The sequence below is a fragment of the Camelina sativa genome, chromosome 3, assembly GCF_030686135.1.
Source record: "Camelina sativa cultivar CO46 ecotype springtype chromosome 3, ASM3068613v1".
Taxonomy (NCBI): Eukaryota; Viridiplantae; Streptophyta; class Magnoliopsida; order Brassicales; family Brassicaceae; genus Camelina; species Camelina sativa.
Genome location: NC_141882.1, coordinates 3,320,666 through 3,342,683, shown reverse-complemented (window position 1 = coordinate 3,342,683; position 22,018 = coordinate 3,320,666). Strand labels below are relative to the sequence as shown.

At 36.6% G+C, this 22,018-nt stretch overlaps 7 protein-coding genes across 12 annotated transcripts; 3 read left to right on the top strand and 4 right to left on the bottom strand.

Annotated features, from left to right (window-relative positions):
* The first annotated feature begins 24 nt into the window (after positions 1-24).
* On the top strand, positions 25-1,625 carry LOC104767081 (transcription factor MYB60). Its single transcript, XM_010491110.3, has 3 exons — positions 25-467; positions 553-682; positions 814-1,625. The coding sequence occupies exons 1-3, from the start codon at positions 335-337 to the stop codon at positions 1,388-1,390; spliced, it is 840 nt and encodes a 279-aa protein (XP_010489412.2). The 5' UTR covers positions 25-334; the 3' UTR covers positions 1,391-1,625.
* A 948-nt stretch (positions 1,626-2,573) lies between these two features.
* Positions 2,574-7,522, top strand: LOC104739474 (myosin-binding protein 1). 3 transcript variants are annotated; one of them, XM_087508199.1, is made up of 4 exons: positions 2,574-2,806; positions 3,644-5,698; positions 5,840-7,047; positions 7,145-7,522. In XM_087508199.1, the coding sequence occupies exons 2-3, from the start codon at positions 3,688-3,690 to the stop codon at positions 7,021-7,023; spliced, it is 3,195 nt and encodes a 1,064-aa protein (XP_087364325.1). In that variant the 5' UTR covers positions 2,574-2,806; positions 3,644-3,687; the 3' UTR covers positions 7,024-7,047; positions 7,145-7,522. The 3 variants fall into 3 exon arrangements, with proteins under 3 accessions (XP_087364325.1, XP_087364324.1, XP_010458143.2); XM_087508198.1 differs by having other exon boundaries at positions 2,576-3,377; XM_010459841.3 differs by having other exon boundaries at positions 2,624-3,059.
* A 59-nt stretch (positions 7,523-7,581) lies between these two features.
* Positions 7,582-9,220, bottom strand: LOC147946545 (uncharacterized). The gene is made up of 2 exons (XM_087508202.1): positions 8,177-9,220; positions 7,582-8,036 (listed from the first exon to the last, which is right to left on the bottom strand). The coding sequence occupies exons 1-2, from the start codon at positions 8,664-8,666 to the stop codon at positions 7,954-7,956; spliced, it is 573 nt and encodes a 190-aa protein (XP_087364328.1). The 5' UTR covers positions 8,667-9,220; the 3' UTR covers positions 7,582-7,953.
* A 1,557-nt stretch (positions 9,221-10,777) lies between these two features.
* LOC104767041 (prefoldin subunit 4) lies at positions 10,778-12,425 on the top strand. Its single transcript, XM_010491065.2, has 3 exons — positions 10,778-10,974; positions 11,071-11,187; positions 12,000-12,425. Exons 1-3 carry the CDS (start codon positions 10,963-10,965, stop codon positions 12,258-12,260), a joined length of 390 nt encoding a protein of 129 aa, XP_010489367.2. The 5' UTR covers positions 10,778-10,962; the 3' UTR covers positions 12,261-12,425.
* On the bottom strand, positions 12,416-13,186 carry LOC104767032 (PRA1 family protein E). The gene has a single exon (XM_010491053.3). It carries the CDS (start codon positions 13,184-13,186, stop codon positions 12,566-12,568), a length of 621 nt encoding a protein of 206 aa, XP_010489355.1. The 3' UTR covers positions 12,416-12,565.
* A 301-nt stretch (positions 13,187-13,487) lies between these two features.
* LOC104767025 (protein CORTICAL MICROTUBULE DISORDERING 2) lies at positions 13,488-17,128 on the bottom strand. Its single transcript, XM_010491044.3, has 4 exons — positions 15,589-17,128; positions 14,991-15,290; positions 14,699-14,790; positions 13,488-14,578 (listed from the first exon to the last, which is right to left on the bottom strand). Exons 1-4 carry the CDS (start codon positions 16,585-16,587, stop codon positions 13,714-13,716), a joined length of 2,256 nt encoding a protein of 751 aa, XP_010489346.1. The 5' UTR covers positions 16,588-17,128; the 3' UTR covers positions 13,488-13,713.
* A 693-nt stretch (positions 17,129-17,821) lies between these two features.
* Positions 17,822-22,009, bottom strand: LOC104767005 (uncharacterized). 4 transcript variants are annotated; one of them, XM_010491017.3, is made up of 11 exons: positions 21,315-22,009; positions 21,079-21,209; positions 20,792-20,833; positions 20,548-20,692; positions 20,021-20,250; positions 19,758-19,815; positions 19,495-19,572; positions 19,260-19,348; positions 18,834-18,915; positions 18,363-18,542; positions 17,822-18,167 (listed from the first exon to the last, which is right to left on the bottom strand). In XM_010491017.3, exons 2-11 carry the CDS (start codon positions 21,189-21,191, stop codon positions 18,030-18,032), a joined length of 1,155 nt encoding a protein of 384 aa, XP_010489319.1. In that variant the 5' UTR covers positions 21,192-21,209; positions 21,315-22,009; the 3' UTR covers positions 17,822-18,029. The 4 variants fall into 4 exon arrangements, with proteins under 4 accessions (XP_010489319.1, XP_010489326.1, XP_087364321.1 ...); XM_010491024.3 differs by having other exon boundaries at positions 21,328-21,561; XM_087508195.1 differs by having other exon boundaries at positions 20,548-20,687; positions 21,328-21,479.
* Positions 22,010-22,018: the final 9 nt, after the last annotated feature.

The following is a 22,018-nucleotide window of genomic DNA, read 5'->3' as shown; positions in this document are numbered from 1 at the left end:
TATGCATTTACTAAATAATTTAGTAACGTTTTCTTAAGGGTGATAACACATTTTTTTATGGAGCGCTCAACCTATCTTTGTTTATTGACTTCGCAAAATAGTTAATGGAGAAGGCAGAGTGACTCGTGAGCTTGGCAGATCCATAAGATGTTGTCAAGAAAAAGCAGAGTTAAAAGTTCTTCCCTCTTCTTTAAGTCACCCATTAATTTCACATATATATACACACATATATGTATACATGTTGCATTTAATTTATATACATATTAACACATCTATAAAGAGAGCATAAGATTCAGAGAGATCTATAGAAAGAGAGAGCGAGAGAGAGAGAAAGATGGGTAGGCCTCCATGCTGTGACAAGATAGGGATCAAGAAAGGACCATGGACGCCTGAAGAAGACATCATTCTTGTTTCTTACATCCAAGAACATGGCCCTGGAAACTGGAGATGTGTTCCCACCAACACTGGTCATCATCTTTCTTATAACATGTTTTCTTCTAGTGTTTTTTTTTTTGTATGTGTCCTGATGTTTGTATCTTTGCTTTTTAAAAGGGTTACTGAGATGCAGCAAAAGCTGTAGACTGAGATGGACAAATTATCTGAGACCTGGAATTAAACGCGGAAACTTTACTTCTCATGAGGAAGGAATGATCATTCACTTGCAAGCCTTATTGGGTAACAAGTAATCTAAGAACAAAAGCATCTAAATCTCTTCATCTTTTCAATGAAGTTTTTGATTAATTACCTTGAAGATCATATATGAACCCTAAAATCGGCTTATTGTCTATTTGTGGATGTGGATTGAATCAAAAGATGGGCGTCCATAGCTTCATATCTACCACAGAGAACGGATAATGATATCAAGAACTACTGGAACACACATTTGAAGAAGAAGCTCAACAAGTCCGAGTGTGACGCTGAGAGAAGCAGATCATCAGAGAACATCACGTTGCAAACTTCTGCCTCAAGAAACACCATTAATCATAGATCTACCTATGCTTCAAGCACTGAAAACATTTCCCGCCTTCTTGAGGGTTGGATGAGAGCATCCCCAAAGAGTAGCGCAGCTAATCATCAGACGAACAGTCTCATCGATCATCAAAATCATCAGTCTCCATACGAACAGCTACAAGGTTCTTGGGAACAAGGTCATCATAGCAAAATAAGAAGCAATGGGGATGATCATCAGGGATTCAGTGTTGGTCCAAAGAAGTCAGCTGAGAATAACATCGGTGGTGATCATGAAGATGGTGGTGATGATGATGATGAGGATCATATTTCTGCTACTCCACCATTGACATTTATTGAGAAATGGCTTTTGGAGGAAACAAACACTGGGGTTCAAATGGAAGAGATGAACCACTTGATGGAGCTCTCTAATATGCTTTAATTGTGACCTATTCTCCTTTATTTTTTCTTTTCCCTTGTGAATCTTATTAAATGAGACTGCTAATTTTTATATAGAAAAATAAAAAAACCAAAAGACATAATATCACATGTTTATTGGTTTCTCTAAGATATATCATATACTATGTAGTTAAAATGCTCACTGCATAAGGTGTAACTAATCTAAACTTGTTTACTACTCATTTATATGAATAAAATCCAGCCTAATTAGACTCTCATGATTATAAGTATGATAAGAAAGCTTATGCTCGCAAATCACATCAGTCAGAGCAACGTTAATAGAAGAATGTGAAAAAATCTAGGGAACTCGATCGTGTTGCCAAATAGTCCATAAAAAACAAGATGGATGAGGACTTGAGGAGATGTATTAAAAGCTTTATTTCATACATACAGAAAAATGTGTGATCTTTTCATATATATAAAGAAATCAGAAACAAGAATGAATTAGAGAAATGTAGGACCTCCATAGCTAATTAAGGATGGATAAGTGTAAATGAAAGAGATGAAGCCACACGTAATTATCGCTCTGGTAAGTCACAATCTTCTTCTTCTCTCTCAAACTTGTTAAGAATTTAGCATTGATTTATTAAATACACAATGCATTATCCTTCTTCCGTTTATATATATATATACAATTCTCTCCATGCAAAGAATTAAATACAACTATGGCCCTTAATGACGACGTCTGAGCTCTCTCTCTAGGTATTGTAGCACTGGACAACCAAATAAAGCTATCGTTTACGGCTCCTAATCTCACTACGTAGGGCCGCTAATAATAATGATAACTAAATCCATTAACAATCAAATGCGAAGTCAAAAATGATCAACAAAGAAAGTGAGTATAAAAAAAAGATGGATATCCCCAAAATTAACAACAGTCATATATTTTCAAGATTTTTTTTTTTTTGTTAGAGATGTTTATTTTTTGTGTTTAAATGGCTTCTCAACAAATCATAACAATTGTTTAATCGCCAACCAAACCATATAGTCCAAACAAGAAGAGATTCATACAACTACATTAATTTGATTTATTTATTCAACAATTACCCTAATAAATAAAAAATTATATTCCTATTTTGTTTTTTTTTTAAATATAATTAAAAAAATTGTCTACACACAACCTTTCTTATCAAATTATTCGTATGAAAACAAAACAAAACAAAAATACGAAAAAGATTAAGGATTAATAATTTAATACAAATATTACGACTTTTTTGTTTTTTTTTGTTTTTGAAGTCTGTTTCGACTATGTATGTTAATCCCCCACTGTGGTTTGGTCGATATCGATTAAAATAGAAATAGATCGATGGCAACTCATTCACAAAAAGGAAAATTTATTAATTTTAAAATTTAGTGATTGAATTGTGAAGACTACGTGCAGCAGTAGAGTCCTTGCTGGGTCTCTCTCTCTCTCTCTCTCTCTCTCTCTCTCTCTACTATGTTCGCCTTTTTTGGTTTAAATATATTACTATACTACAAGCGAATGGGATCGATCATCAATGTTGTTTTCTGGGAACGTCTCTCTCAAAAAAACACAACTTTTACTTGTATTTTTTTTTTCACCGTCAACTCTGTTATTCAAACTCCGATCCCGATATATATACTCTGTTACTTCCTATGTCTCTGGTGATCCTCTTATGATTTTTTAAGAGGTTAGATTTTTATTATACTGAAGAGCTTAGTTTTGTTGATCATATAGATTTTGTGGGTTTTGATGCTACGGATTGATCTATTCTATATATAAACTTAGCTTTGGTCGATCTTTCATTCTAATTTTTGACTTGTGCTCAAATTTGTAAGTTGAGCTGTCCATTCTTCTTTTAGATCTCTTTTCCTTTCTTTTTTTCTTCTTTTTTTTTGGTGGCAATCTTTTGTAGGAGGAATCTAGTTTTGTTTCAATTGCTGACTTGAGAAAAATATTGATCTTCCTGTACTCGTGAAAACATACTAATTAACAAGGACCAATATAGGTATGTCTTGCTTGATTCTGTTTTTGGTCAACTTCCTGTTCTTGTCTCTGTTTTTTTTTTTTTTTTTTTTTGTAAATCGGATTGGATTCTTGAAATTAGCTGTCACGAATCAGGCTCTGTCGTTGTGTACTTTCAAGTTTTGTTTCATTGTCTCATGCTGTATTCAAGAAACCCTCCCCAAGGCTTGGATTATGATATCTCAAATCCTTTTTGAGTAGAATCTTTGATATCATTGATTCAATATTTTGTTTTTCTCATTGATGCAGATTTGAAGTCTGATTGATTCTTCATCTTATGTTTCTACAAGAAGATGGCTACTAGACAAATGTCTGCAGTAAAATCACAGATGGGTTCCTGGAGTTTCACCAGAGCTTTGGCTTTTGCCTTTAATGAGTGGCTACTGATGTTGATGCTCTTTGTCAACTCCATATTCTCCTACGTGATCGCGAGGTTTGCAGATTACTCTGAGCTTCAGTCTCCATGTTTGATGTGTTCAAATCTTGATCATATTCTCGGGAGGACTAAACATTTGAAGAAACCTCATTGGGATATGATCTGCTCTAAACACAAATCAGAAATCTCGTCCTTGGTTTACTGTCACGCTCATGGGAAGCTTGTTGATGTCCGGGGAATGTGCGAGACTTGTCTTTTCTCTTTTGCTACAACCAATAAGTCTAACGCTGAAACTTACAGATTGTTGGTTGGTAAATTGGGTGATAATTCTTACTTTGGATCCAAGACTGGTCGAAGCACAAATCCAAATTGCTCTAAACTTACTGATTGTACATGTTGTAATCAGCTGTGGGGGACTCAAACCGCTCCTACTCAGGTGGCTGAACGAGAAATGCTACCCAAGTTTGGTTTACTTAGCAAAGTGAGAACTGCGAAGCAGTCTACGCCCAAGAAAAGTGTCAGGTTCAATCATTTGCCTGATGTTGGGTACACTGAGCTCAAGATTCATTCAGATACTGAATCAAAGCAAGAGTCTTCACTCAGTCGTATGCCTCATGTTGAGTTCAATGAGCACAAGATTGGTTTGGTTGGTGTTTTGAGAACCGAGGAACAATCTACACCCAAGAAAAGTGTTAGGTTCAACCATTTGCCTGATGTTGGGTACTCTGAGCTTAAAGTTCATTCAGATACTGAATCAGAAGCTGTATTTTCAGAAGATGAAGGTGTCATCATTAAAGAAGAGGGTCATAAGTTTCATACCGTGGATCTTCAGACTCCTCCGATTATCACCTTGCCTTATGATTTGGCTACTGACAAGCTGCTGAACCTTGATTTCCATTTGGAGCCTTTGACCACTCAAAATGACCAAGAGGAAGGTCAGTTGCAAGAGATCAATTGGAGAACTTATTCCTCATTTCCTGAGTTTATTCCAGTTGATGGTGTGCCTGAAACACCAGAGAAGGTGTTGAAGGAGGAAGAGATCATTTCTTCAGATGATCTTTTCTTAACATCACGCGCCATAGAACATTTTGCAGCTGTTTCAAAGGAGAAAGAAGAGCCAATTCGCCTCCACGATATTACTTTAACACCAGATTTCATGGAACATCCGGCAAATGCCTCTGTAATGGAGGAGACTGAGCTTATTTGCCTTAACGATGTTACTTCAACATCATGCGCCATGAAACATTCTGAAGTTTTTCTAAAGGGCAATGAAGAGCCAATTCACGTCCAAGATATATATTTAACACCAGAGTTTAAGGAAAATCCTGCACATGCCTCTGTAATGGAAGAGACTGAGCTTATTTGCCTCAATGATGTTACTTCAACATCACACATCATGGAACATTCTGCAGCTGTTTTAAAGGAGAATGAAGAACCAATTCACCTTCACGATACTACTTTAACATCAGATTTTATGGAAAATCCTGCAAATGCTTCCTTAACGGAAGAGACTGAGCTTATCTGTCTCAGTGATGTTACTTCAACATCACACACGATGGAATATTCTGCAGCTGTTTCAAAGGAGAAAGAAGAGCCGATTCACCTCCAAGATATTTCTTTAACGCCAGATTTGAAGGAAAACCCTGCAAATGTGTCCTTAACGGAAGAGACTGAGCTTATTTGCCTCAATGATGTTACTTCAACATCAAAGGCTGCTGAAACTCCTGAAGATGTCTTTAAAGGAATTGAACTTATGCCCCTCCATGATGTTTCTCTAGACGAGGTTCCTGAATCACTCACTACAAATGAAATCTCTGTTGAGATGTCGAAGGAGAAGGACACAGACCAAGCTGATAGTACCTCTCTGGAGTCTGAATATATAGTTGTACCATCTCCAAATTCCATGCCTGAAAACTCAATCGAAAACTGTAAGTTTAAACTTCTTCCATTGAATGCAACGACTCTATTTTTGTATGATGGCTATGAAATGTAAATCAAGGTTATATAGTTAGCTTGTGTAAGCTTTATAGCGTTGGATCTCTAATCAGGCAAATGAATTTTCATATCAGGTGTATCAGACAAAAAGGATATGCAAGAGACATCTCTTACAGGCTCTTTATTGTCTGAAATGGCTCCACGGAACGTCGCTTCTCACACACAAGCAGCTATTAATGAGTCAGAATCTTCTTCATTCAACTCAATGTCGGTGGCAGCTGAAACAAACCAATATTCAGGGGAGTTGATGGATCTTGCGGATGCATACAATATCGTTGTAGGTAATGAGAGCAACAACGATAGTAATGGAAGAGAACAAATAGAGAACTGGATGAAGAAAGATACATCTAGAGTTAGCGAAGACCTTAAAGCACTTCTTACTCAAATATCAGCTTCTCGTGGGATAGAGTTTTTGTCGCCTAGAGATGTAAGCCCCAAGATATCTGTTAACAGTAGTGATCAGGATACAAAGAACATAGATCATGATATGCAGCTGCTACTTCAGAAAAGAATGCTCGAAAGGAACGAGAGCAACTTATCGTTGGAAGGAGTTTCTGTGAGTGAAATCGAGGGAGAAAGTGAGAGTGATCGGTTGAAAAGGCAGGTTGATTACGACAGGAAACTGCTGACTGGTTTATATAAAGAATTGGAGGAAGAAAGAAGCGCTTCAGCGGTTGCTACGAACCAAGCAATGGCTATGATAACGAGGTTGCAGGAAGAGAAAGCGTCGTTCCAAATGGAAGCTTTGCAGAACCTGAGGATGATGGAAGAGCAAGCGGAGTATGATATGGAAGCAATACAGAGACTGAATGATTTACTTGTTGAGAGAGAAAAACTTATTCAAGATTTAGAAGCTGAGATTGAATACTTCCGGGACCAGACCCCGCAGAAGAAGGATAAGGTAGATGTTGCAGAACAGGTCACTGAAATAGATTCGCCTAGTGAGGGAATGAGAAACAAGATACAGAGTTGTTTAGTTGGGTTTGAAGAAGAGAGATTATATATCACTAGTTGTTTGGACAAGATTGAAAACAGAGTAACTGGCGAGGCTCATGGCGATAATCTACCAGCAGAAGAATCTGTTTCTGAGCTACAGGAGAGAGTAGAGAGGCTGAAGGGAGATTTATACTTCCTAGAACAGGTTATGAACTCTCTCGGGCACGGGAATGAAGGCATGCAATTTGTCAAGGAAATAGCTTCCCATTTGCAAACTCTGCGGAGTCTCAGCATGAAAAGACAAGATCACACAGAGAGTTGATGCCGCGTAACAACCTTTACAAAGGTATGTCCTTTCTGCTTCTTTGATTTGTTGTGTTCATTTGGGTTTTCCAAATCGCTTTTATGGCTAAAATATACAAATGTCCTTTTTTATGTGTTAGATTGATTTATGGAGAAGATATTGTAGAGGAATCTAAAAGAAATTCAAGAGTGGTAAAAAAAAAGCTTAAAGAAAGTGTACAGAATCGTCTTCATGGCCTTCCCCTTTCGTATACAGAATTTTTTAATTACAGTTTCATTTTCGGGTTTGGTGTTCATAATTTTCTTGTGGGGTTTCACATTCTTTGTGTTTGTTTTACATTTTTCTTTTTCTTATAGATTTTGAGTGAACCGTGAACGTGGGTTTGTTCTGAAGTTCTCATTTGAACTTTTTTTTTTTAATTAGTTAGGTTGATACTTTTGTTTAGCATGTCAAAAGAGTCATGCAACTTTGTTAAAATTGTTGTACATTTCTTGGTTATACGGATGTTAAATTCATATTTCTGTGTTGTGTGTTGGAAAAAAAATGTTAAAAATATAGAAACTTGGATTTGGAAAATTATAGCAAGAAGTTTGATGGAGTCATAGTACAAATTTACAAATGATAGTTCAAAGACAAAAAGAAAAGCAAAACCCTAATATCTAATGTTTTTTTTTGTTGTTTTGTTAAGGTAATATATATCTAAAATATTTTAACTCTTTGTCTTTTGGAAAAAAAAGGTTTAAGAATAACATGTAAGACCTCCATGCATCTTTTCTCACTTCTTCTTTTAGTTTTAAACATAAATAATCCGTTCTCCTCTGTCTTAACCAACTCCTTAATTAATCTGTCTTAAGTTTCTTTAACTTCTACAACACGTCTTTAGCCCTCAGCCATATTTGTATCATGCTTCCTCTTACTCTTGCACAAATCCATCTCTCACTTCTATGCTTAGTTGGAAGATTGTATCACAGAGCATGCCACAGCTTGTGCCCAATGTCTCAGCCTCATTTTAACCAGTTGAGGACTATCTCCTGAAAATTTATACAATACAGCATTTAAATTAAACACCACCATATATACACCTGAGTGAAAAAGTTAGGTTGCTATGTTTATATGTCGACGTCTTAAACGTTGTATGCTAAGGGAAATAGTGAAAATACGTAATATATACCTGGGGACATAACTTTCAAAGAATCAGAGTCGCTTTTAGGACTACCGAAAGAGGAGGAACGGTCTCCAAGGGTAGTAGGTCTGGAGGATGAAGAAGATCCACCAGTACTGCCTGGTGTAGAAACAGGCGAGATCTGACGAGTCACAGCAAAGTAAAGGTCCAATGCAGGCAAAGTAGTTGTAAGTTGTTGCCCTTGTTCCTCGTTAAACCCGAACCCTAACTCAATAGAGCCTTTGAGCTCACTCAAGTCCTCGTCCGTCAAGTCTTCACCTCCTTCGTTATGCTTCTCAAGGTGAAGCATCTGGCGACGGCGACGCTCCCATGCGACGTCTCTTTTTGTCTCTAACATGGAGAGTTGCTTCGAGAGACGTTTCTTAGCCTTTACTCTCGGTGGTTCCAATGGCATCTTTTGAAGCTCTTCTACTTCACTATCGTAGAGCGATGAGGACGATGAGGTTGATAAACTCAATGCTTCTCCAACCCTCACCATTGTTCTCTGTTGGTAATATTAGAACTATCAGGCACGTTTATGATTATATATCACAAGATGTTAACCTTTTGTGCCTTCTTGTACAAGTTAGGTCATATCTGCATTTTTTTTATTTTTGTACAAGCTAGCTCATGTATGGAAGGAATCCGGGAACAATAAGAACTTGAATAACACAAGAAGTTGTGACAAGTTCAGGAAAATGCTTTGAATACCTCTTACGTTTTTTTTTTTTTATGGTGCGGACCGTGCAGAGATGGAGCACGGACTGCACAAAAGAGTAGTGTACAACGATAGAGAAGGAGACTGATCCAAAGAATTTATGTGAGAATCCAAGATCTCTCTCTCTCCCTCGAAACGATTCTTTCAGGAAGAAGAAAAGGGCGAAGAAGTTTTTTCTGTTTGGTTAAATTTATGAATGTAGAGAAGAGATAGGGGTTTCTGGTGAACTTTAATGGTGGAACATTACAAAACACAGAGAAAAAAACAAGTTCTTGCAGTTTCTACCGCACATTATGTATCGTTTAAAAAGTAGGGTTTTTATTTATTTTAATTTTGCTACTTTTAATGAGGAGATCCCTCTGTTAAATGCCTGGGGGAATCTGGAACTTGTTTTTTTTTTATTCTTGAGAGAATCCAAAAACAAACCTTTATGGTTTTTTTTGTTAGACTAACCAACTCTTCCTTTATTTAGGTTTTATTAGTCAACGGCTCACCATCTTGTAGAAACTTTACTTTTATTTGTTTTTTGTCTAAACAAGTGAAACACAAATCAATATTATTATTTTTGAAGTACATTTTGGTTTATGTCCTTCAAGTTTTGCTTATTTAAATATTTTATTTACAACATTAACCCCTAACAAGTTTTCTAAAATAACATTTCATAGAAACTCAATTAATAGAACTATTTAAATTTACCTAATTTGATACGTTTATTGTCATAAATAGCTGGACAACATATATACATTTTGATTTTTTCACAAACAACTTTACATATTAAATTTTTAATTTCATAAAAATCTTCAAACTTATTTTAATAGATCTTTAGAGAAAAAATCTGTTAGTTTCCTAAATTATCTCGGCTTAATTAATAGTTTCCATTTAATATTTTCTACATTTAATATTTTCTACATTTATTGAAGGTGATAATATAGTTTCCCTAAATTATATCGGCTAAATTAATTGTTATTCTCTTTTAAACACCATATATATATATATATATATCTATATATATAGATGCACTACATAGTAACATGATATGTTTACTTTTATAACAATGAATTTTAATTGATTAATTAAAAATGAAAATATTTAATTTTTATATACATTAAACACATAATTTGTCTATGAATTTTTATATACATTAAACACATAAAAAAACATAATCAAGTGGTGTACTGCGGGTCAAAACTTAGATAACATAGTAACATTTATATTAAAAACCAAAAAAGTTTAACCATTTTATTTAAAATCATATATGAACATTAAAATCGTCCCGTAAATTCAATAAATAATTATAAGTATATAATTAAAAATTAATAAAACAACAGAAAAATAACAAACAAATATAATATACGTATTTAAAATATTTAAAATTTTAAAAATATAATCAAGCGGTGTACCGCAGGTCAAAACTTAGATAACATAGTAACATTTATATTAAAAAAACAAAAAAAAATTAACCATTTTATTTAAAATCATATATGAACATTAAAATCGTCCCGTAAATTCAATAAATAGTTATAGGTATATAATTTAAAAATTAATAAAACAACAACAAAATAACAAACAAATATAATATACGTATTTTAAATATTTAAAACTATAATCTCGCGGTGTATCGAGGGTTAAATCCTAGTACAAATACAAGGAAAACATATATTTGATAAATGATCACTTAATTCACATCCAACTGACATGATTTATGTTACACAACTTTAGGAATCCAATAATCAAATAGAGCAAATAACCAATTCAAACTAGACCGATTTTGATTTAACACTAGTTTTTTTTTGTTAAATAAAAATAAAAACAAAAACAAAAACAGAGCTGTATGAGTGAGACTGTATCCGAATCAATTAGAACAAAAAAAAAAAAAAAAAAAATCATAATTTGGTGTTAAAACCCTAAACCGGGAAAGACCAGAATTGGACCAATCCTAATCTAAAATGGTTCAGAAGAAAACTCTAAAAAAGAGGTACAGTGTCCTGTCCCCCAACTCCGTGCTCTTGAAAGTTGAAACGACGACCTACACCTTCTTTCTCTTCTTCTCGATTTGTCTAAATAAGCGAAACGAAAAATGCAGCAGCAAGTGAGAAAATCTCAATCTCAGGATCCTTGTCCTCGATTAAGTTTCGGGGTATGCTAATATAAATGTGTGCGAATAATTGTTTGATGTGGTGCGCAGGGGAGTAAGAGTGGATCTGAGATGGAGGTGACATGGGAGGACCAGCAGAACATTAACACCTTCAGCCGTTTGAATAACAGATTCCATGACCTCGATGACGAAATCAAATCCGCCAAGGTTTTTTCTTTTTCTTATTAATATATATTTCCTCACTCCTTTCGATTTTGTTTGCCATTTTAGGTTTTTTTTGTTTTTTTTGTTTTTTTTTGTTTTTGGCTTTCTCTGTTCTATGAATTTGTCTTTTGATTAATCTATGAATTTGTCTAATTGCAATGATTGTGAGCATTGATAAGTGTTGTTGTTCTAGTTTAGGATCATGATAGGAAGATTCTTGGGACAACTTCCTGATTTTTAATTGATTGTTGTAAACTTGTAATTACTTGATTCCGGAGTTGTGCCTCTCTCAGATAATCCCACTAGAGAATCTCCTATACTCGTTTTCCTCTATCTCAAACCTTTGCATACTCTTTAGGTTGTAGCAATCTTCTGTAACATATCCTTATACCAATTTCTGTGCCATCAGTAGTAACCAAACGCCTATAACAGCATCAATCTTCTTTGTTGGTGAATATATAAGCCTTCTAGGGTCTATCAGATCATTGCACTTAGCTATTGTAATACAACCGATACTTAATCATCTTAACAACCGATACTTAATCATCTTAACTAAATGATGTCGTTCTATGAGTTTGGAATTGTTATTTTTTAATCTTTTCTTGCCTGTTTCTGGGTTCAAGCTTTCCTTGTCTAGGAGTGGTACAAGATCTTTTGATGTACTTTTCCAGTAGATGTGGGGACTTTTCCAGTAGATTGTGGATCCTTGTTTTGCTCGTTTGTTCCATTAGGAGAATATTACAGGATTCTACTTTGTTTTTTTTTTTTTTTTTTGTATCTAGTAGCTTGATTGATCAAAAGTTTTGGTTATGCAGGAAAAGTGTGATAACTTAGAGGATGCAGGGAACGAGTTGATCCTTGCTGATGAGGAGATGGTGAGGTTTCAAATCGGAGAAGTGTTTGCTCATTTGCCCAGGGACGAGGTAGAAACAAGGATAGAAGAGATGAAAGAGGCGACCTGCAAAAGCCTTGAGAAGCTCGAGGAAGAGAAGGTATCAATAGTGTCACAAATGTCTGCGTTGAAGAAGGTTTTGTATGCTAAGTTCAAGGATTCCATCAATCTTGAAGAAGATTAATAAAAGATCCTCCAACTTGTTCTCTTTACTATTATTGCATTCAGTTTGATGATGATTGTACTGAGTGTTGTAGACCAAAGGCAGAATTCTCAAAATTTTAACATACTGACTGGTTTTGTTCTTTGTTAAATTTCATATGGTTAAATGCATACCAGTCGAAGCCAATTTCATTTCCATTACTAACACCATCTTTTTCCAGAAATTGTCCAACATTCAAACAAAATCAGGCACACACGCCAAAATTACAATTACAAAGGATCTTGGGTTTTCCAAAAACAAAACCCCTAATTGATAACCGGTTTTAATCAAATTGGGGTATAACTTGACGGTGGCCGGATTGGACCGGATACGAGGCCACCCTGGCGAGCAGTTTCTTCATCAAGAAACAAATCGTCGGTAGCACGGAAAGCGCCGTGAGCTCCGGCGAAGAGCAAACCAACGATAAGCGAAACCAGCACGTTTTGGCCTACGTCAGTATAAACCAACGCCAGAATCGTTACCAAGCTGAGCAAAACCAGCACGATCCGGTCATCCACTTGTTTCCCAGAAACCACAATCGAATCGTTGGCGTCTCGCGAGAAATAGAGGAGAATCCACCCGATGAAGACGACGATAAAGGCGATCATAGAGATTGGGTGGTAAACAAGGCCGAGGAAAACAATGACGAGGACGGCGAGGGCGTAGTTTCCACGGAAATATGAGATGTTGTGCCTTAGGCGCGCCATGGCTTCATCGTATCCTTGAGGGAGAGATAGCGCGGAGAGATCGAGAAGCTGACGCCATGGACGGAGCGTGGAGATCATCGAGTGAGTCGTCTGCTTGGCGCGTGCACTCAACGTCCCGATGATTGTGGTGTCAGAAGAGGAAGAAGGTCCGATACCTCCACCAGCGCCGCCATAACCGTACGGCGGAGGTTTCTGATTCATTGGATTTGGATTTTCGTGTGGGAAGAAACCTTAGAAAATTCACAGATCTGTGTTTAAACGTCAAAAACTTTACTTGGATTTCAAAGAGTCCACGAATGGGAGTAGGGGACTTGTTCGGATATTATTATTTTTCTTTTGGGACCTTGTAGTTTCTTATTATTACAAATAAAGCATCAACAAATAAAACTTTATCGATCGCCTCCATTTTCACACAAATTCACATTTTTTGTTGTAAAATTACACATTTTGATGGACCTAATTCGAATGTTATTCTATGTTTTTGTTGTAAACTTTTAACCGATAGGAAAAATACAGTTTATAAAAATGGATTAAAAAAGAAAATATTGAAATCTTTTGAACCAATAGGGCTCTTCTTTAGTGAGTATCTTGTCTGAATAAAATACCAAACGTTTCACGTCGGTAGGCTTTCTTAGTGGATGTCTGGAATTATACAGAAGAAGTTGGCCGCCAATTTTCATATATATACAGAAGAAACACAAACACGTCGAAGCTTCTTCATCCATCTTTTATCTCTTTGCTTTAGTTTCGATTGGTTTGGGTCTAGGAGAAGAGACGGTGCCACCACCACCAAGTGCTGCAGCTGCCGACTCTACATGTGTCAAAAGATACTCGTAGATCTTCTTCCGTAATCGATCAATTGTTTCTTTAGAGACTTCTTGTAATCCTTCTTCATCTTCTTTGGACCCAATCTCGTCTAGCCAATCATTCACACTCTTGAGCTGAGACAGCATCCCGGCGATCTGTCCGTTATCAGACAGATTCAGATTCGAAGATGTAATCACGTCTGCGTCCAAGAATCTCTCTACAAAACCCAAAAACCAATCTTGTGAAACCATTTGCAACTTCTCTGCAAGATCAGTTGCCTCGTTCAGACCATTTCCTTTCACCCAGTTTAGTGGTGGAGACTCTGAACCTGCTACTGAGGTGGCCTTTTGGCTGCTACTGTTCTCCCTGTGTTTACGAATCATGCCTTGTGCTACGAGTTTAGATCCAATCGTTGGCTTGTTTTGGACGTTCCCACGGGTTTTACCAGAGGAGTTATTACCCGGGCTCTCGAGTATGATCACGGGTTTGCTCTTGGAAGCAGCAAGTTTGGCTGGTTTGCTAGAGTAAACAGAGAAGGGCGATAAGTTAGTGACCAGCGCCGCTTGGACCCACGAGGCTGCCAATTTTTGTTTTTCTGATGCTGCTTTTATAGCTTCCTCGGATTTGTTTTCTTCATTTTCTGGGGAAGACATCGGACAAATTAATCTGGACAATGACTCTGTTACTATTTGAACGTTCTTTAAACCAGAATGGAGTTTCAGGAACTGCTCAACAACTGGCAATGGATCATCTTCCTTCGCTGTTGACATAAGATCGCTGTACATACTACAAAAAAAAGGAAACGCAGAATAAAGTTTAGAAACAACTTAGACGGTAACAGTTATATGTTTGCTCTCAAAGATCCAAAGACAGCCAATAAATAACTTTTGTTAAGATATTACGCACATGAGGCATTGGAGTAAGCTCTCAGAAGCAGAGGCTTCTTGCATGGCCTCTATTGCGACACCTTGGGCAGCATCTCTATGCCTCAAGACTTCCTGCAAATATCGACAGCAGCAAGGACTCAATAAGTGCCTAAGATGAAAACATAACATGCATAAACTTGCTAAAAATGAAATGATTTTTTAAAGTGGTTGTTTTGAACATTGAAGATGAATTTTCTTAATCTCTACAGATGCTTCAAAGCCTAATCATAAAGCAAGAACTTATGAGGATCCAAGAGCAGTCAAGCCCATACCTGTCCCATCCTCGAAAGAGATGAAGGGAGTGAACTCCACTGGATATCTCCCGCCGCTAATCTTTTACCATTAACAGGGACTTTCACCAAATTCCCAGGCAATCCATTCTCTGCAATAGATTTCTTCTCGACAGATTTAGACTTAGGCCTACTCGTTTTATCTTTGGTGTCCAGTATTCCGGTTGTCTCGACTTTCTTGGTTGGCTGAATCTTATTTTGCTCCTTTGATGATCTTGCAAATACATTAGCCCTCTCCTGTTTGCTTGGCAACTTCTCACTCGATGTGCTTTTCCGTGCAGCCTAGCAACCAAACAAAATACAAGCTATATTCAGAAATTTGAATAACAGTAAAAAGTAATAACAAATCAATGTAGTTACAGATAAATTCAGATGGGAAAAAGAACAAGAAACTGATAAGGAAAACAGGCGAAAGTGTGATACAAAACCCAAGGAATAGAAACCAATTTCTCAAACAACTGGTTTCAGCTTCAAATCAAGTCATGATGAATAGGAGGAATTGTCTAAATGCCACTTCACATGTACTCTTTTGCAAACAAACAAACAAACCAAGAAAGATAAAGATTCAAAAAAAACTTACTGTTAAATTCCGGGAATCAGGGGTTATATCACGTCTGGAAAGGGTAGATTTAGATCTATCTGAACTCCTGATGTCTAAATTCCCTTCCCAGCTTTTCCTCAACGCCTTAGCTCCAAACTCAATCCCCTGCACAAAATTCTTAATCATGGGAAGCTTTTTCCCAACACTTGGACTCTCCGGTTTGACAAGAGACCGCCCTTTATCTACCAACCCCATCCTAGGAGAACCTTTCTCCAATACCTTTGGCTTCACATTCTGTTGCTGCTTAATCCCATTTGCAAACTTCGCAAAAGAATTAGGCAGCGAATAACAACTAGTGGGCGAAGAAGGTATAGACTTAGAACCAGAAGAAGTCTTCAGCTTCCCTAAAGATTCCTTCTTTACATCCAAACTCAAACCCGATTTAGCAGACTTGGCTCGAAATAGAGCAGACGACGGCTTCTTACCCTCAGAAGATTCATCCCTAGAGATACTAACACTCAGTCTGTTCCCTACGATTCTCTCACCGTCACTTCCACTCCCATTAGAAACCACTCCTTTCATCACAGGTGCCTTGACTCTCTCTTTGGGTTTGGAATTAGCAGCAGCAACACCGTTATCAATCACCTTGTCATCACTAAGAAACCCTAGAGAGTGAGTAGCTACGATATCTTCAGGATCACCAACGCAAGGATGCCTACCAGGAACAGGTCTAACACCACGAAGAATCGGGACAGGGGAAGAAGACTCGACTCTATCGACATGAATGAATTGACCTAATTGGATCTTATCACTAAGAATCAAATCGTCGTGTTCGTCAGGTAAAGAGACGTAAGTGGCGTGAGAGGAATCAGAGACTCTGAGGTAAAAGCCCTGGTTAGGGAAAAGCTCGCCTCCGGCTAAAGCGGGGACGATACTGACGACTTGTAAGAGAGAGGACCTGTGTTCGCCGGCGATTTTGACGTCGGTGTTCATATGCTGGAGAAGCTTGAGCAATACACCAGGGACTAGATTCGCCATCTTCGTAGCGCATCACCGACGGGGATCTCAAAAGAGACACGTTCTTCAGATCTCAGAAGCTAAATTGAGTGTGTTTTTGTTTGGGTCGGAGGAGAAATCGAAGAATTTAATATATTTATTTTTGTTGGGGAGAAAGAAGAGTACAGATAGGTTTTGAACAGCAAAAAAAAAAAAGCAAGAGGAATGTGAAAATAATGTCAAGACAGATAGAGAGAGAGAAGTATCTCTCTTTCTCTCTGCTGTGTTGTGTTTATGTTGTGTCTTCTTCTTTGGTGGTCGTCTATTATAATACACACTCTCTCTCTCTCTCTCTCTCTCTCTCTCTCTCTTCTCTCAAGTACTACTACTACAGCCCCCTCCTTACCTATATTAATTGGTATTAAGAATGAGAGAGAGTAATAAAAGAAGTTAAGAGTCAGACTCAGTTTCAGGAGTTGAGAAAAAGATGGCAAACTATTTTCTTTTTTTGTTGCTTTGCGCCTTATGCGGCTACACCAATGCATCTCCCCATTTTACTTGGTTTTTATCTATCTTTTTCTGTTACCAATACACTATGTGCAAATGAATTATATTTTATTTTGAGTTTTATACGTTTATTATTAAAAAAATTGTTAGAGATTTCATAATATTTATTTTGGATAAGAAACTGAACTAAATGATTTGCATTCAAAAAATAAAATAAAAAAACTATTAAAATCCACTATTATTGAACTGATGATTTAAAAATTTACTTCAAAATCTACGGTTATTCAAAACTGTTTGTGATTTTAAATTTTAATGATTTTTAGGGATGGATTTGAGATATTTGTTTAGTTAAAAATATAGAAATCCAAACCTCATGCTTTTATATGGGATTTGAAAGAATTTTACGATAAATCTTATCACCTTCCCTAACATCTATCAAAATTCCTAAATTTCCTTAAAATCTTGGTTTCAATACACAGCCTAATAATTAGCGTAGCTGCATAGTAACAATACTTTTATTACTTTATCAAGTACCCAAGAATAAAGTTACATATCCCAATCAAATTAAGTCTAGAATATTGTTTTATTTTTCACATTTATTACCAAGCTTACCAAACCCCCCTCCAACTGAGCTTTCTAGTCTACCGTGACGATGATTCCTGAACCTTAATCTTGTTACCCTAGCTTTATGCAGATTATATTCTTGCCGAGTGAACATGAATCCTAGATCTAGGTTTGCAAAAAGTAGCCAAGTAATCTGCAGCTACCATTTGTGAGTCAATATTTTCATATCTTTAGGAAATTTCAAGGCTTTGTGTAAAATGAATATAATAGAACATGGATGTGAAGCTGTAACAGTGAAAATCATACAACAGAGATTAAGTGAAGTGGAGATGATTATCAAATTCATCATCATCATCATCATCATCATCATCATCATCTTCTTCTTCTATTAAGAACTGCTCATAGAGATATCATCATAGCAGAGATGATGAGACCATTACGACGAGTAACATCACCGCTATGCCGAGGTTAACCACAGTATCAACATTTTCAAGCTTCTCCAGTTTCTTGTGCAAGTCTACCCGCATTTGTGTATATGGGCATTTTTGCTTCTGCAACAGCAAACATAACACCTGATCTCAATTCATCTAGTCAAATCCAGCAAAATCATGAACACAAGCCACAAAGCATGCTCAAGAGCCTAACCCAGCTCAAATTCATAATTCTATTCTAATATACAGTATTCTGTATGTAAAGTACTATACCCAAAGTATAATAAAATCAGTGAAGGGAGTATAGCCAGTAACCTCAGTTTTCAACTCATCGTTTTGGATGTTTGCCTTCTGAAGCTCATCGTGCTCAGAAAGTTGATTGAGTGGCATCTCAGAATTGATCTTATTATTGGATGTTTTACTTGAGAAGGCTTTGTAAACTGAATCAGTATGAAGAGTCTCCATAACTGAACCGAAGAAATTTGTGACAGGCACCTAATTTTCCACAATAAGTAAACTTGGAGAATGAGTAATTAATTATCGCAAGACAGACATAGTTCATAAACAAAACATATCCGGAGGGTACAAGCTTTTCATCTAAATCAATATCGTTTTCGTGAACATGTAACAGTGAACTTATGGAAAATCCAAGACTGCTCATCCGGTCATCCCCCACATAACAAGCAGCTAAAACCTAGGTAACTTAGTCTTGATTGGTCACACAGAATAGTAATTTAAGCTGACATTAAAAAAAACGTGACATTACACAATCAAGTTCCTCCTTACCTCCGCCAGATGTGGTTGGTAAAGATCAGTCCGGTAGTAGGCAGTAGACATTAGCAGTTTCGGATCGTAGGACCTAAATAAACTGCACAATAGAAGGGGGAGAACAAATGTTTGTAGCTCAGAGAGTTTAGTTTTAAAAGGAGTATCAAATCTAACAATGATCCGAAAATTGTCAGACGTAAGAATCCTGAGACAAAGATATCTCGCCAAAATATTACAACTCGTACACACGAAAGTTCCAAATGACCAGACATTACAAGGGAGCTCAGACAACCAGAAAAGTTTAGTCAGACATAAAACCATTTTTTTTTGTCTCCTTAGTCAATTCAACAATCACGATGTCTTCAAATATAGTTAAAAGTGAAAAGACATATCATATAAAACGTCAGCAGAATGTTGGTGGCAAGATTTGCATAGCTATTGTACCTGTTAAGTGATGCATTGTCATAGATATTGAGCCTCTCAAAGAATGCAAGAGTGTAATATGTAAAACGATCTACAACAGATACACCAACCTGTAGCAAAACAATATAAGAATTGGAGAGCAATACAATGATAAAAAGAAGAAACAATCCTTAAACAATATGATGATTTCACTGAAAGACCCCCCCTTGATATTGTAATGGTACTTTCAATTCATGATATAGAGAAAGGCACTTACATCTGAGTCCAGGTGATGGGAATATGAGTTCTCTCCTTTTAGACTGCTACCAATAGCCAAAACATCAGGAGATTGAAGCTACAAAAACAATTGTTTCAGAAAAGTTTCGTACATTGGGACACATCAACTGGATTAACTGCTAAGAACAAGCTCACATACACTGTGAAGATACTAGGATATCAAAATATTAACTCGAAAAGGCAGAGCAAAAATCAAACATTTAGCGTACTGAAATAACCCTGAAAAAGTGAGTTAAGATGTACCTGATTAAAGAGAGTGGCAGCTTGGCAAGTGTCAACCATTATCATCAGCTCCTTGAATCTAGGCTAGCCAAAAAGATGTCATTAGATCGTCAAAACTTAATTAAGATAGACAAATAATAAATATAGTTTGTTCCACCAAGAAATGGCCCATGGAAAAGCTATAAGCAGGGAAGCCTGATTTTCAAGAGACAGATATACACTGCTGAACGGAAGGAGGAAATAATCATATATGACTTTCGAAACTCCATAAATGTGAAACACACCTACGCTTCTCTTTCATTTGTTTAACAGCATCTGCTAAATCGTGACTCTGGAGTTCTTCTGCATCTTGAAACTTTAGAAATTCATCACCTCCGTGCCCAGTCATGTACAGCAGAATATGGCTACCCTCATCACTGAGAAGACGCTTTGACCTTGGAACAGCATTCTCATGACGCCCAGTCAAAACCCGTAAAAAGTTTTCAACTGTTACCTCATACCCACGATAATCTACCTGAGTGAAAATATTTTCATACAATCAGCCCTTTTTCTGGAAAACATGTCTGTTATATGGGCTGGGAGAACCATAAAGAAAAATTAAAACAAAGTCTATGTGTTGGCTGCGAGCAATCTTATGGAAACACAGAGAAAAGAAATCGCAAAATGTAGCCAAAAAAAATGATTCTGTGCTTACAAATATGAGGAAGGCTATGATGCTTATACTTCTAACATACCTACTCTAGACAGAACCTTCACTACTACATTCATTATGTAAAACCCTTGGAGAAATGTCCTCCAACCAGAAATTTACCTCAACGTTATCTCCATACAGGTTAAGTTTGTGGTTTTCATTGTTAAAAACTTGAGCAGGATATTCATTTCTAGCATTACAAGCCATATCATCTGCCAACATCAGAATAATCCTCTCATCTGGTATTCCAAGTCTCTTGACTGTCCTAGAAACACCAAGTTAAGATGCAAAATATGAAGAGAAGAACCTCTAGAACGGTTATTCCAAGATAAAAGGTTTCAGTTAAGGGAAACAAAGTTATCACCTATAGAGGGACAGAGTATTGGCCATGTGCCGGTAGTTAAACCTGAGAAATAGCAACCACAACAATAGGTTAGTATGGACGAGACATGTAACTTCAGGCATGTCAATCAAGCATCCTCTCTCTTATCAGGTCTTTGATTCCTATTTCAATACAAAGAGATGCCAAATTGCAAAAGATGAACACTAATCACCATCTGTGACTCACTTAACAGAAGAACTACATTGATCTGCTTACCAATTGAAATGAATCTAGAACAAAAATCCGAATGAAGAGGAAGAGGAGTATACCAGAAGCGAGAAGTGCAGACCAAGACAGCCCAATTGTTCGTGTGAATAGTCGTATCCCCAGAAGAGAAGGCGAACGAGTAGCAGAGAAGCATTACGAGTGTAAGAACCTTCATCTTTAGGACGGAGATAGTCTGAAACAGAAAAAAATTGAAATCGATTATGAGGTTTTCCGAACAATATGCGTCTCCGATTAAGATTTGTAGTCTCTAATGCATATGGGTTTCACAGAGATCTACCTAACGAAGTTACATGCACCAAAGAGAGAGAGAAGGCGGCGTCCGCGATGAAACGCCGGTCAACAGATCAGCTTACCGGCGGAGGCGTGGAAGGGAACAACGGCAAAGAATGGAGCAGACGACGACGACTGAGAGAAAATAATTAAAGCTCTTTGTATATTTTACTTTTTACACAAAGATATTTACTATTTTGACCCAAAAAAAAAAAAAAAGATATCAACTGGTCCGGTTCAGTAAAATTCAGTTCAACCGAGAAATGTCTTAACCATTGAAATAATTTATTTAACCCTAAATAATAATACTATTAGGTAATTACTTAATTAAGACCTTATATTTTCTTTATTTTATAATTTAACTTATTTAATATTTTAAACACCCCCAAAACCCGGTTTACGACCCGGTCAGGTGATTTCTATTTTCGTACAATTTTACAAAATACTCTTTCACTTCACTCGCAGTAGTGATCGAAAGAGATAGGAAAATTAAAGTATGAAGAAGGATCGTTAAGAGGATACCAAAACCTTGTTAATATAGTAATCAACAATTCAACATTGGACTCTTAGCATAACGAATGCGGAGGATGTATCTTTAAAAGAATGGAATCAAATCTTGTTTCAAGGGCACAAAAAAAAGTTATTATTACTTGAGATGAGAGTCATAAAATCAATCACTAAAGAAACTAAAAAAATGTCTTCGTTGACCGT

Coding starts and splice junctions, on each gene's coding strand:
- LOC104767041 (XM_010491065.2), top strand. Junction 11,188..11,999: donor ACGAAATCAAATCCGCCAAG/GTTTTTTCTTTT, acceptor TTGGTTATGCAG/GAAAAGTGTGATAACTTAGA.
- LOC104767032 (XM_010491053.3), bottom strand. CDS start 13,186: ATGAATCAGAAACCTCCGCCGTACGGTTATGGCGGCGCTGGTGGAGGT.
- LOC104767081 (XM_010491110.3), top strand. CDS start 335: ATGGGTAGGCCTCCATGCTGTGACAAGATAGGGATCAAGAAAGGACCA. Junction 468..552: donor ATGTGTTCCCACCAACACTG/GTCATCATCTTT, acceptor GCTTTTTAAAAG/GGTTACTGAGATGCAGCAAA. Junction 683..813: donor CAAGCCTTATTGGGTAACAA/GTAATCTAAGAA, acceptor TTGAATCAAAAG/ATGGGCGTCCATAGCTTCAT.
- LOC147946545 (XM_087508202.1), bottom strand. CDS start 8,666: ATGGTGAGGGTTGGAGAAGCATTGAGTTTATCAACCTCATCGTCCTCA. Junction 8,037..8,176: donor TTTGAAAGTTATGTCCCCAG/GTATATATTACG, acceptor ATAAATTTTCAG/GAGATAGTCCTCAACTGGTT.
- LOC104767025 (XM_010491044.3), bottom strand. CDS start 16,587: ATGGCGAATCTAGTCCCTGGTGTATTGCTCAAGCTTCTCCAGCATATG. Junction 15,291..15,588: donor CTGATTCCCGGAATTTAACA/GTAAGTTTTTTT, acceptor TTTGGTTGCTAG/GCTGCACGGAAAAGCACATC. Junction 14,791..14,990: donor CTCTTTCGAGGATGGGACAG/GTATGGGCTTGA, acceptor CGATATTTGCAG/GAAGTCTTGAGGCATAGAGA.
- LOC104767005 (XM_010491017.3), bottom strand. CDS start 21,191: ATGAAGGTTCTTACACTCGTAATGCTTCTCTGCTACTCGTTCGCCTTC. Junction 20,693..20,791: donor AATACTCTGTCCCTCTATAG/GTGATAACTTTG, acceptor TGGTGTTTCTAG/GACAGTCAAGAGACTTGGAA. Junction 18,168..18,362: donor ACGATGAGTTGAAAACTGAG/GTTACTGGCTAT, acceptor TTGCTGTTGCAG/AAGCAAAAATGCCCATATAC.
- LOC104739474 (XM_087508199.1), top strand. CDS start 3,688: ATGGCTACTAGACAAATGTCTGCAGTAAAATCACAGATGGGTTCCTGG. Junction 5,699..5,839: donor TGAAAACTCAATCGAAAACT/GTAAGTTTAAAC, acceptor TTTTCATATCAG/GTGTATCAGACAAAAAGGAT.